Genomic DNA, 13,717 nt, shown 5'->3' with positions numbered 1-13,717 from the left:
ACTTTCCCCATTTCCATAACCTCTGTCGACTTAAGCCCCCACCCTTCACAACCCCAAATCAAAATCTAGCTCAAAACTCACCTCTTTCTGGCTTTCCTTCATTCTGCCGTTTGTAGGAGGCACCAGCACGCACGGACTCTAGGGAAAGGTGGGCAGGAAGGAATTAACACCAGCATCTATGTGTCCAGGAGGAACAAGAGAACCCAGAAGTAGGAGTAATGAGAACAGGAACTTCTGAGCATTTGCTGGTGATCCAAACTTTTTTCCTACTCTGCCTTCAAGGTGGGCTGTCTGAACAACCACTCCTGAAGAGAAATAAATAACAGAATAGGACAAAATCTCTAAGACCAGAAGCTAGTTAGATACAACAACAATGTATGAAGATGAGGCTAACCAAGGACAGCATGGGCAGAAAGTAATGAGAAAAGGATCCTATGAAAAGACATGGAAAGTTAAAGACAGAGATCACCCATCTTACTCATCATTGTAAGCATCTAAACTAATGTCCTCCACAGCGTCAACATCCAAAGGATTAAAGAATGACACCAAAAAAATCAAGAATGCAAGACGAATCATGACCGGAAAACAAGGGGTTTTCATGGCATAGCATATCAGTTCCCTGGGCATACAACGGCTACCTGAAAATAGTCTTTCTGTCTTATTCACAAGCAGCCTGTAACTAAATCTTGCTAATTCTCTCATATATGGATCTTCTTTATAAACAAATCCCCAGCTACTCTCTTGCTTGATCTCCTAATTATTCCAAATTTAGAATCTTGTAAATATTTTGTTAATTTCCTTACCTGCAAACTCTTAATGATGCAGATGGAATCAACTTTCTAAAAAGCCTAAATGAACTAGTTGGGTCTCTCAGCTATTTTTCCAATAAGCTTTCTTAGCATTTATTTCAAATTATTCTATTATAGATCCCAAATTGCCGATTTTCTTTTTTTCTGAAAAAATAACATGTTTTCTGAATTATTTTAGCATTGTCAACACCATGTATTAAAAAAAAAAGGTTTAGGGAGTTCCTCTCGTGGCTCAGTGGTTAACGAATCCGACTAGGAACCATGAGGTTGTGGGTTCGATCCCTGGCCTTGCTCAGTGGGTTAAGGATCCGGCGTTGCCGTGGGCTGTGGTGTAGGTTGCAGACGCAGTTCAGATTCCGTGTTGCTGTGGCTCTGGCATTGGCCGGAGGCCACAGCTCCAATTCAACCCCTAGCTTGGGAACCTCCATATGCTGCAAGAATGGCCCAGGAAATGGCAAAAAGACAACAACAACAAAAAAGTCTGGGAGTTCTCCTGCGGTGCAGTGGGTTAAGGATCAGGCATTGTCACTGCAGCAGCTTGGTCGGCTTCTGTGGCGCAGGTTCAGCCCCTGGCTTGGGAAGTTCCAGATGCCACAAGTGTGGCAAACAAAACAAAACAAACAAACAAAAGTTTCAAGAAATATCACACAAATATTGCCATTCTACTTGTTGTTGAAGATGTGGTATCCTTCTCTCACTACTGATCTGTCATCAGAAGAAGATTTGTTCCTCCGGAGCACCTGATTTGTTTTTATATAAGTTTCACTGTGAACGCTTATTTATTACCCATTTCCTCTTTGTTTTAGGCAAATCCTTAGTTCACTTACGGTAACTGTTGAGAGCCTTACCATAAGCATCTATTCTTTAACTACTAACTTTATTCTTTTATTACCATATTATTTCACTTTTATATAAAATTCTTTACCCAATTACCTACTCCTGTTTTATTAACTGTTTATTTTTGATAACCTGCCTCAAATTCTTTGTAGATGAAGAAGACTAGGACAATGATATTTTTCTACAGAAGTGTCTGGGGGCCTGGGCCTGTCTCACATTAGCTGGCGAGAATGAACTGCCTGTATCTCTTCAAAACTCTTAAGTTCAGTGACTCTACACTGGTAGCCTGAAAACAGCCATGGTGAAAGTATTCACTCTATGGAGAATGGCAAATGTCATGAGCAGGTGTTTTTCCCCTAAAAAGTCAGTTTACTAACACACCAGTGATACGGTATTGATTGAGTTTGATTCCAAATTTCAAAGACTCTGTACGAATTATGATATTTAACAACAGATTCCCATCCATGTTGCCCTCAACAGATCTGTCCTATTCCCCAGCTGAATCCAGCTCAAATTGCAAAATCATAAGTAAGTGGTTGGTTGTTTTAATCCACTAAGTTTTAGTTTTGTTTTTTGTTTTGTCTGTGTCTGCAGCATACAGAAGTTCCCAGGATCAAAACTGCATCAGAGAGGCAACCTGAGCCATAGCAGTGACAATGCCTGATCTAACCTGCTGAGCCACCAGGGAACTCCAGGGAGTAATTTTTCTTAACACAAGAGATTAACAGAAACAAGCCCACTGTGCTTAAACTCTTCATCTCAGAGTTTCCAATGATCTGCTTATATTAAAGTTAAAGGTCTTTCTTTTTGTCCTCTACTATAGCAGCTTAATGCTTTAAAAATAAGTGTTTCTTAATATTTTGCCATTTGCTTTTCATGCCTTTGTACTTCTCTGTCTTCCTACATCTTCCTCACTACACCCTTCTCCTTCTTTGTTGGTTATTGCTCCTTATAAATGAATGTTCCTCCTATCTTCAGATCTTTTTCTTGTTTTATTCCCATGTGGCTCCAACCAACTATGAAGACAAGTGTCTCTCAAATCCACTCCTTTCACTCACACTTCTATATTTCTAACTGACAGAATGCTATTTGGTCAGTACCTCAAATTCATCTCACGGGTGATCTTGGTAAGCAGACACAGACCCCTGCTTGAGAGGAGAGCAAAAATGCTCAACACATTCCTGCCTTTGCTGTGTCTTGCTAAAGAAAATGAGTTCTAAATTAGGATGAAGGAAAGAAACCAGGAAAGAAAAACCCTAAAGTTGGCAGTATGGAAATCAAAATCCAAGTCACTATATTGGTGAGTGAAAAAATAAATGAGGAGGAAGAAAATGAATAAGAAATTCAAATACTGGTTCCATAGACTAGGTATAAAGTGCTTCCCATGTAGGTGAAATAAAAGCTAGAGAAGCAGCTTAATGTTCCAACAGACATTTAAAAGTTCTACCCTGGCTAACTCTTTGAAATGATAGTTGAAATGAATGTCAATATAATATTTGATGACCCTTTGAATATAATAGCTGCAAATCTGATAAGATCTTTCAGAAATATACTTTTTTGGAGCTGTGTTCACTAATGAAGGCAATGATGAACTTAACCAGACTTGTCCAATCCTACCAAGTGTTACTAATTATTGATAACCCATGTAGAAGCAAAATACACTGCCAGGAGAAAAGAGAAGAAAAACAAAACAAAACAAAACACCTCGCTGGAGATAAAGTTAGGGGCTATGTCTCACAAACTATTAAATTCTTGGTACAGTGCCTGATATATAAAAGCAAAACCAGATACTTCTGAAAATTTTACCAATAAACAAACTTAACAGTACAGGTAGTACATTCATCTCTCCTTTAAGAGCTAAAGCTTTAAAAGAGAAATTAAGATATGAACAAATGAAGATGTGGTGGCTACAAAGATGCTAAGAAAATGATTTCTTTTTCTGGATTATGGATGAAGACATGCACATTGAGAGCTCCTGGTTAGGAAGAACATAATCTCTCAGAGACTTACTGGTTGATTCAAGATGGTATGAAACAGAAAAATGGAGGAGACACAAGAAAAATGAGACTTGTGGTAAGCATACCAAAAAATAACAGAAAAAACAACCAGACAATGGGTTATAAAAACTTTGTACCATCTCTGCTTCCCCAAAATAACCATCTTTAGGAGGTTACATATCCAACAAGTTGAAATAAAGGCATATTAACTATGAAGACATGAAAGTGTATTTTTTTTTTTTTTTTTTGTCTTTTTGCTATTTCTTGGGCCGCTCCCGTGGCATATGAAGGTTCCCAGGCTAGGGGTCTAATCGGAGCTGTAGCCACAGGCCTACGCCAGAGCCACAGCAACATGGGATCCGAGTCGCGTCTGCAACCTACACCACAGCTCATGGCAACGCCGGATCGTTAACCCACTGAGCAAGGGCAGGGACCGAACCCGCAACCTCATGGTTCCTAGTCGGATTCGTTAACCACTGCGCCACGACGGGAACTCCATGAAAGTGTATTTCTAAAGAAACTTTCCTCTACTACATCAGTTAAAACCACATGGGCTCACTTTTTAAAGTATACATAAAACATTACATCATCTGCATATTATGAATGTGTGCTGACAGAACATGGTAAGTCCTAAAACAGGGATGACATAAATGCCTACACATATGAAAATGTCATTGATTACTGTTTCAGAACCTCCATGATTCAGGTGCCAGAAAAGCTACAGCTGTACTCCTAGGGTTCACCCAGAAAACTCACAGCCAAAGCTGTCATGTGATTAAAGAACAGATTCTCACAACCAAAAGGAGTATGTTGTGGAATCTAATTCAGTAGCACATTAACAGTCAAGAACAATTAACAGTCCAACATTAAATCATATTTCATCCACTCCATATGAACTTTGCATCCCTCCACCAACTTCTGCCCCCTCTTAGATATCACCTAAATGTCTAGTGCCATGTAATGACTCATCTCCCTCACGAGGGCAAAGACTGGATCTGTCTCACTCGAACCACTTATGTGAAATATATTTTTACTGAATGACTGTATGAGTATTAAACATAAATACAGTAACTTTCAAACCAAAAAACACTAGTATTTTAGATTCTAATAAAATAGGTTCTTACTGTGTAGTAAACATGATCTGATGGTAAAGCCTTATTTCCATATTCCCATTATCACTCTACACCTGCACTGAAAAGCCTTTTTTCTAAAGGCACACTTAGCCTTCACTTTTATTGGAATTTCAGCTATAATCTAAAAATTCATGTGGACTTCCAAATTCATTCACAGCCAACAGGTCTTAAGACATGTGTCTTTTCTCATTACACTCAAGTTTAACAATAGAGTCTATCTTTCAAATACACTCTGCTGAAAACAGTATCTTTATTCTTCGGCTTTCAGTTATCTTCGAAGATGCACTTTCGAAGACAAAGATGAGTAAGTCTTTCTTAAAAATATCTTCTATTCTTAATAATGGCTGCTGATATCAAGAAAACAAAGGGAGGCTGGGCCCAAAGTCAAAGCTATAGAAAACGAGATACAAATCAACAAAAATAATAAACTTGCAAATCCACCATAGTAATGGTATTTCAAAAATTCAACTGAAATGTCACACAGTCTAATGTATATATGAACATCACTGATAATTTGACATTAATCAGTAGCATATATTTAGAATGAATTAACAAAGCGTTTGAAAGTATTTATTTAATCATCCCTTGGAGTTACACTAGATTAACAAAACAAAAGCAAGGCAATCATTGTTTCAACTCATTGTTTCATAGAAAAAATGCTTTATAATCCTCAAGTGGAAAGGAAAACAAGACGGGGAATCACAACTGGTTGAATAACAGCAATGAAGATAAATGATTGAGGTCAACAAAAGGAGAGGTCCAGAGATTTCTATATTGGGCTTTATGCTCCCCAACATAATTATTAATGATTAATATAAAACACATAAAGAATACTTCATTTCTAGATAAAACAAAGCTGTTTTTACCTGCTGCTAAATATATAGGATCATTAAAGAGATTTTAAAACCTCTGTGGAAGAGAATTGTAAGCTAAAGTTATTAGATGAAATTTAGCATTCCTAGAATTTGTTTTAATGCCTTAACGACACACAATTACACCTAAAAAAGTACAGCCTGCAGGGGTTTTTGTTTTACAGTAACGTATGGAAAAATGGCTTAGACTATACTTCAACAGGGCGAGTGATACAACGTGGCTGACAAAATAAAAATTCACTTCTGGCATCATAACTTGAAAAGAAGAAAAAGAAAATTGGGGGAGTTCCTGTTGTGGCACAGAGGAAATGAATCCGACTAGTACCCATGAGGATACGGGTTCAATCCTTGGCCTTGCTAAGTGGGTCGGGAATATGGCCTTGCCATGAGCTGTGTGGTGTGGGTGGCATATGCAGCTTGGATCCCATGTTGCTGTGGCGTAGGTGTAGGCAGGGAGCTTTAGCTCTGATTTGACCCCTAACCTGGGAACTTCGATATGCTGTGGGTGCGGCCCTAAAAAGAAAAAAGAAAATTAGGAAACAAAAGGTCTGAAAACTCCATCAAATAAAAGGAAAACTAGGAGTTCCCGTCGTGGCGCAGTGGTTAACGAATCCGACTAGGAACCATGAGGTTGCCGGTTCAGTCCCTGCCCTTGCTCAGCGGGTTAAGGATCCGGTGTTGCCGTGAGCTGTGGTGTAGGTTGCAGACGCGGCTCGGATCCCTCGTTGCTGTGGCTCTGGCGTAGGCCGGTGGCTACAGCTCTGATTGGACCCCTAGCCTGGGAACCTCCATATGCCGTGGGAGCGGCCCAGGAAATAGCAAAAAGACAAAAAATAAAAAAGTAAAAGGAAAACTAGGAGTTCCCGTCGTGGCTCAGTGGTTAACGAATCCGATTAGGAACGGGTTCGATCCCTGGCCTTGCTCTGTGGGTTAAGGATCCGGCGTTGCTGTGAGCTGTGGTGCAGGTCGCAGACGCGGCGTTGCTGTGAGCTGTGGTGTAGGTCGCAGACGCGGCTGGGGTCCCCCATTGCTGTGGCTCTGGCGTAGGCCGGCAGCTACAGCTCCAATTAGAACCCTAGCCTGGGAACTTCCCTATGCCTCGGGTGCAGCTCTAGAAAAACGCAAAAAGACAAAAAAAAAAAAAAAAAAAAAAAAAAAAAAAAGTGAAGACTTAAAGAAACTAAATATATTTAAACCTGGAAAAAAAATCTGAAAAGATTATGATGGTACTTTTCAAATACACAGAAGGTTACAACATAAAAAGAAATATCTTTGTGGATCTAAAATTAAAAAACCAGTATTAAGTAGATATTTTACAGTTAAAGATTTTAATTGTTTTTAAAAATGAGCTATACAAAAATGGAACTACTCGACTGCAATATATTAAACATCAAGTACCTTAACAAAAAGTCTCCCACACTGACAAGGGAGACTAAACAGAGTAATCCCTGGTGTCATTATTAGTGCTATTATTATACTAAAGAGAAGGTAAATTTAATAAGTATAAAACAGGATAACAATGGGATTCATTTGAGAGAGGGGAGGGAAGAAGGAAATAAATATCTACGAGTTGATAAATGGGGAGATGTTTGATTAGATTAATTAGAATGAAAATAAACTTCAAGTAAAAATATACAAGCTGTATATAACAAAACAATTCTGTCTATAACAGTATCATAATAAACACAGGGAAAAGAAATGAGGTTAATCAGGACAACCGACACTGTTAGCATGTAATTATGAACAACAATAAGGAATGAAACATAGTGGACAAGTGCACACAAGTGAGTGAGTGTGTAAGCACAAAATGAGAAAGATGAGTCAAAAAAGTAATAAAAACCATTCTGTGGCTTATAATTAAGCACATAAGAGATATATTAAATGCACAGACTATTAGTGATCATTTAAATAAGTAAAATTACTTGGAAAACTATGAACAAGAAGAAAAAAAAATAAAAATTAAAGAATTAGCAAGACAGCACTATTACAATAGCCAAGACATGAAAACAACCTAAATGTCCAATGACAGATGAATGTATTAAGAAGATGTGGGACATCTACACGATGGAATACTACTCAGCCACAAAAAGGGACAAAACAATGTCATTTGCAGCAACATGGATGGAACTGGAGACTCTCAGAGTGAGTGAAGTAAGTCAGAAAGAGATAAGATAAATACCATATGATATCACTTATATGTGGAATCTAAAATATGGCACAAATGATCTATCTACAAAACAGAAATAGATCATGGACATGGATGTTAGACTTGTGTTTGCCAGGAGGGAGGGGAAGGGAATGGGATGGATTGGGCATCTTGAATTAGAAGATGCTAATTGTTGCATCTGGAGCGGACAGGCAATGGGATCCTGCTGTATAGCACATGGAACTATAACCAATCACTTGTGATGGATCAGGATGGAGGATAATGTGAAAAAAAGAATGTATATATGTTAAGACTTGGTCACTTTGCTGTATGGCAGAAATTGGCAAAACATTGTAAATCAGTTACAGTAACAAATAAATAGATAACATTAAAAAAATTATATTTAAACCACATGTATTCAAAAATGCCACAGCAATAAAAATGAAGAATAACTTTAAAAATGTGGTATATACACACAATGGAATACTACTCAGCTATAAAAAGGACAAAATAATGCCATTTGCAGCAACATGGACACAACTCTCATACTAAGTGAAGTCAATCAGAAAGACACATATCACTTATATGTGAAATCTAAAATATGGCACAGATGAATCTATCTACAGAACAGAAAAAGCCTCAAAGAACAGAGAGCAGACTTGTGGTTGCTGAGGGTGAGGAGGGGGGTGGGATGGACTGGGATTTGGGAGTCAGTAGATATAAACTATTACATTAGAATGGATAAGCAATGAGGTTTTGCTCTACAACAAGGGAACTATATCCAATCACTTGTGATAGAATATGAAAGAAGATAATATGAGAAAAAGAATACATATATATGTATGACTGGGTCACTTTGCTATACAGCAGAAACTGACAGAACATTGTAAATCAACTGTAATAAAAAATTAAAAAAATAATTAGCAAAATGAGGGCACAAGGAATAAGAAAATTACTTTTATCTGTTACTTTAAGAAACATTTAAAATCTTTGTAAAAATTTCAGTTTACATTGGAAAACTAAATTAACCATTATTACTAATTAAGTTTATTGCTAATCAGTTTAAGTGACTGCTAACTAAAGGACCATATTTCTCCGTGCTTTTTTGAAGAAAAGCACTGTGCCATCAATGGTTGCAAGATTTAGATTTAAAGCAGAAACCAGTTATCAAAAATATGTAAAATAACAATTACTTTTTCCATTTATTGTTTAAAGACTTCTCTATTAACTTTCTGAAAGATGATCTTATGTAACTAATCTGAAAACTAAATGAAAGGAGGATAGAAAAACACTTTAACAGTTCAGCCCAAATAGCTAAGTAATCAAACCAAAGAAACCTGTAAAGAGAGTTTTCCCAGAACAAACTTTTTTTTTTTGTATTAAAGAACATTACTTTCAAAGCTGAATGACTTAAGAAAATAAACATGGAGGCATTAACAATGTCATACACTCTGTTTCATTCAATTTACACCAGATTTTAGTCGCCCAACTTACTGTTATCTTTCCATCACTCCAAGATATTTAAAGGTTTTAGAATCTCAGAGTATCAGGAAAGCATATTGGACTCATTAAGACAGGAGCATCACATTGTGGCTCCTCCATGTTTCATTCCAAGATTTTATAGTTTTGGCTACTAACTACCAGGCTGGAAGCAGATAGAAGATGCCTCCCTAGAAATCTGCTGTAGAGGAAAAAAATGTAAAAAAATAAGGCTAATTCACCAGGAACCATTATAAATAATGGTATCACTACAAGCTGTAAGGAAGGATCTCAAGCTTCCATTTTACTTGTTTTATTAACAACGCTTCAAAATCAGTTTCCAGAAACACTTTTCTTCCTCTTAACCAAATTATTAATACATCAGGATTTAAGTCATAGACATCTAAAAAAAATATGTTTTAGAAGGTATATAATTTGGGATATTTATGTCTGTGCACATGAGCATATGTTAGAGGCTATTTATCTACTTGAAGGGGGAGAGGAGAAGGAAGTGAGGCAAAGGAGAAAATACCAAATTTTTAACAGTGAACTCCACAGTAAAACTTTCAGTTACCTGGAAGTATTCCAAGAATATTTTAAGCAATCAGGCATGTGTAAGTGACTCTGTTTATTTTAAATCCTTCAAATAGTATTCTTACCTCTGCATAATCATTTACACACATATATCCAAAATACATTTTTTGGAAGCCCCACTCCACCTAACTCTGTACATAAATAAAGGTTTGTTAAAAACAGGAATCCAGCAATAGCTCCAATGGAGACAATCTACTGATCTTAAGTGATCTTCCGTCACTTTCAACATGCAGGAGGCAAAGACTGTTAAACTAAAAATCTCATTATTTGAAAAAAAAGCTAATAGGAAGGAAGTTAAAAACAGAAAGTATAAAAGGAAATATCCTAGACTTTTCTGGTTTCTGTGCCTTAGCCTACAATTCCTTCTACCTAGGAGTTCCCATCAGGGCTCAGACTAGTATCCATGGGGACCATGCGTTCCACCCCTGGCCTTGCTCAGTGGGTTAAGGATCTGGTGATGCCATAAGCTGTGGTGTAGGCTGCAGATGTGGCTTGGATCCTGTGTTGTGCTGCAGCTCTGTTTCGACCCCTAGCCTGAGAACTTCCATATGTTGCGGGTGAGGCCCTAAAGAGACAACAAACAAAACCAAAAATACTTCCTTCTACCTACAAGACACTTCACTGGCAGAAATAAGAAATAAAAGATGAGCCCAGATGATACTCCCCCATGACATGTTCTTTCATCCTCACAGCGAGTCTCCTATCTTGACCTGCTTATGTCATCTTAACTCATTTATGACATATCAAGTCTTGTATTAATGTTACATTTTGCATGTTATATTTACATATTGATAAAGTTGTTATTAGTTGGGGAAATACACATATATATTCTAGTTCTTTGGTAACAGGGACACCGTCCTAACTCAGTGCCCTGGATACAGAAGGCATACGGAAGTCTTTCGTAAATAAGGACGACTGCAGGTAGTAAGAGTTTAGAAGGAAAATACAAGAAAGCTTCACCTAGAAAAGTGGATTCTCTTATTTATTCCAATATACACCGAGCAACTCAGTCAGGATGACAGGCTGTGATGCCAGAGAATGCCATGCATGACCAGGCACTCCAAATTTAAAAAAAAAAAAAAAAAACATGGACGTTGGAAAAGAATGAACCTACGGCAGGTTTTAGCCTTGGTCCTATAAGGCACCTTATATTTAGGGGGAAATCTATCTCTATATTTCATGAAAGGTATTTGTGATTTCCCTTAGTGACAGAAAATGAAAGAGGTTGGACCGGCAGAGGAATTAGCAGAAAATATAGACTGTGTAACTTTCTGACATGATTACAAACATACCTCTTCCAAGCTGAAGAATGAGAAGAGAAATGCAACTTGCTCTGCAATCTGAAATGGATCCAAAGTGTGTGTGTGTGTGTGTGTGTGTGTGTGTGTGTGTGTGAGAGAGAGAGAGAGAGAGAGAGAGAGAGAGAGACATTCACTATACTGTTCTTTCAACTCTTCAATGAATTTGAAATTTTTCAAATAAAGTGTTTAAAATAATATAACACTAGAAGGCAATCTGACTCAGTACATTCTTAACAGTGGAAGTCGTGAAGAAAAAAAAGGCATCCTCAAAAATACATACTTCTCTGTTGAGGCTGATGGAAAGAGTACGTTTTGCTTCTTTCTGGAGAATAACTTCTACTGCTGACACTGGAGCCAGATCTGCTGTGTGGAGAATCCTTTCGGCCTACAGGTGATTCTCTGAAAAACGGTGTGTCTCTTTTATGAGGAGACCGGTCTCTCATGTAATGGGAAGAGTGGAAACTTTTTCTTCTAAAGCCATCTCTCATGTCCCTTTGAAGAAAAAATAAAATAAGTTAACTATATCCTGTACTCTAGATACATAGTACGAATGGCAAAAGCTCTGGTTACAAACTACTCTTTATGTTGTAATTTTTGTTCCCTTTTTCTACCACCACCTAACTTCTGAAGTCAGTCAATAAAGGGAAACGTTATCAGTGAGATACAATTTAGAATGCAGCATTTTCTTCAGTTTGGGGTAGAACCAGGTGGTTAAGTGCAAAAGTTGCTTCATTTTAAGCAAGCACAGAAATTTCAAAATGTGAAAAACATAGTCATATACTCTCTACTTCAGTTTGCCACTAACAACATACCACAGAACTACCACACTCTCAAAGACAACTAGAGAATGCCAAAAATTTCCCCAGTGAGACATGTCATGGCCTATTACCTCCTTCTACGTCTAGTACAGTTTTCATCTGGTGTGATTTTGCCCTCTCCCCTCCCCCAAAGATAATTTGGCAATGCCTACAAACATTTGTGTTGTTACAACTGGAGAGAAGAGAATGCCACTGGTGGTTAGGGGTAGGATGCTGCTAAAATCCTACGATGCCCAGGACAGCTCTCAGCCATATACACAGAAAAAGGAGAGTCAAAGTGGTAATAACACCAAGGTTGAGAAACCCTGGTAAACACCTATTAAATGCTTGCTCTCTGAATTTATGTCCTGAGTATACAGATTGTTGCCCATCTCTAAATAACAACTTTTTGTATCACCTCTATTTTTATAAATTAAATGTCCTTTTTTTTTTTTTTTTTTGCCTTTTATAGCCACGCCTGCAGCATTTGGAGGTTCCTAGGCTAGGGGTCAAATCAGAGCTGTAGCCGCCAGCCTACACCACAGCAACACAGGATCCGAGCCATGTCTGTAACCTACACCACAGCTCGCGGCAGCGCCAGATCGTTAACCCACTGAGCAAGGCCAGGGATCGAACCCGCAACCTCATGGTTCCTGGTCGGATTTGTTTCCACTGCGCCACAATGGGAACTCCTAAATGTCCCTATTAAGCATTATTATCAACTCAAAGCAGGAAGTAAAGCCAAACAATAAAACTTTACAAAGCAAAACTATCTTTAAAACAGCAAAGCAAATTAAAATTATTAAATAAAACTATCAAGACATGAGGTTCTATTTAAAAGAACACTTGGAGTCAAACAGGCTTAGTAGAAGATTTAACAAATGTATCTCCAAATCAAAATTAAAGAACATTAAACTTCAGACAGAAGAATGCTAAAGAGACAAAGCAAAGGCATGCAATTTCAAATACTCAGAAAATAATTTCAACATATTGACTGGTAGTTCCCAATATAAAAGTAGGTTGTTATCATTAACTGATTAATACCCAAAATATACTGCCTTTATGTATACAATTTTCTCAGTACAAAAGTAGAAAACTAAAACTCACTTATAATAAATGAACTCAGACAAAATACTAATACTGAAATAAAGTATTAAAGAAATTCCAATATATTCAAGTTCAATCACTAAAACTAGAGGAGTCACATCAATATCGCTGGGAGCTGGAGTGGCTATGTATATAATTTATATTAGACAGGTTTTAGGAACTGTACCAGACACTGGGCCCAATGGTGAACCAAATACGTGCAGTCCCCACCATTACAGAACTCTGAGGCTGGTGGGAGACACTGAGAGTAAACATATAAACAAAACATGTGAATGCAGCCAATAGTGCCTGCAGGGAGACGAATTAGGGGCCTATTAAACCAGACAAGAGAAACTGGTGGCTTAGATTAGATGGAAGCACACATTTAACATGCACGAGAATGTACTTGTGTAGACTCAATGGGACATGGCAAAAGTTTGACCAATGAGTGAGAGAGACAGTGGATGCCAAGCTGATACTCAGAATTCTGGCATGATGAATGACCAAAATGAGAAAAACAGGTCTGAGAAACAGGGATGGCATGGGAGGTCCACATTTAGACTCAATCATGCTATATTTGAGATGGTCATGTAACCTCTAAGCAGGTAACTACAGATACCGGTGACAAGACCAGAAGAGATTTTTGGCTATAGTTAGAAATGTTTC

At 37.7% G+C, this 13,717-nt stretch overlaps 1 protein-coding gene across 11 annotated transcripts in view; it reads right to left on the bottom strand.

Moving 5' to 3' along the window:
• PPHLN1 (periphilin 1) overlaps positions 1-13,717 on the bottom strand; it is a 140,199-nt gene that overhangs the window by 64,884 nt on the left and 61,598 nt on the right. For 6 of the 11 annotated variants that reach the window (XM_013997947.2, XM_013997949.2, XM_021092548.1 and 3 more), the window contains 2 exons: positions 11,449-11,660; positions 82-138 (listed from right to left, as the gene is read on the bottom strand). In XM_013997947.2, coding sequence (XP_013853401.1) covers positions 82-138; positions 11,449-11,660 — 269 coding nt within the window. The remainder of the gene's footprint in view (positions 1-81; positions 139-11,448; positions 11,661-13,717) is intronic. The other 5 variants (XM_013997950.2, XM_013997948.2, XM_021092549.1 and 2 more) reach the window with 1 other exon arrangement.

This window comes from Sus scrofa, chromosome 5 (genome assembly GCF_000003025.6).
Source record: "Sus scrofa isolate TJ Tabasco breed Duroc chromosome 5, Sscrofa11.1, whole genome shotgun sequence".
Lineage (NCBI taxonomy): Eukaryota > Metazoa > Chordata > Mammalia > Artiodactyla > Suidae > Sus > Sus scrofa.
The sequence above is the reverse complement of the archived record's forward strand: the minus strand, read 5'-3'. Positions and strand labels throughout refer to the sequence as shown.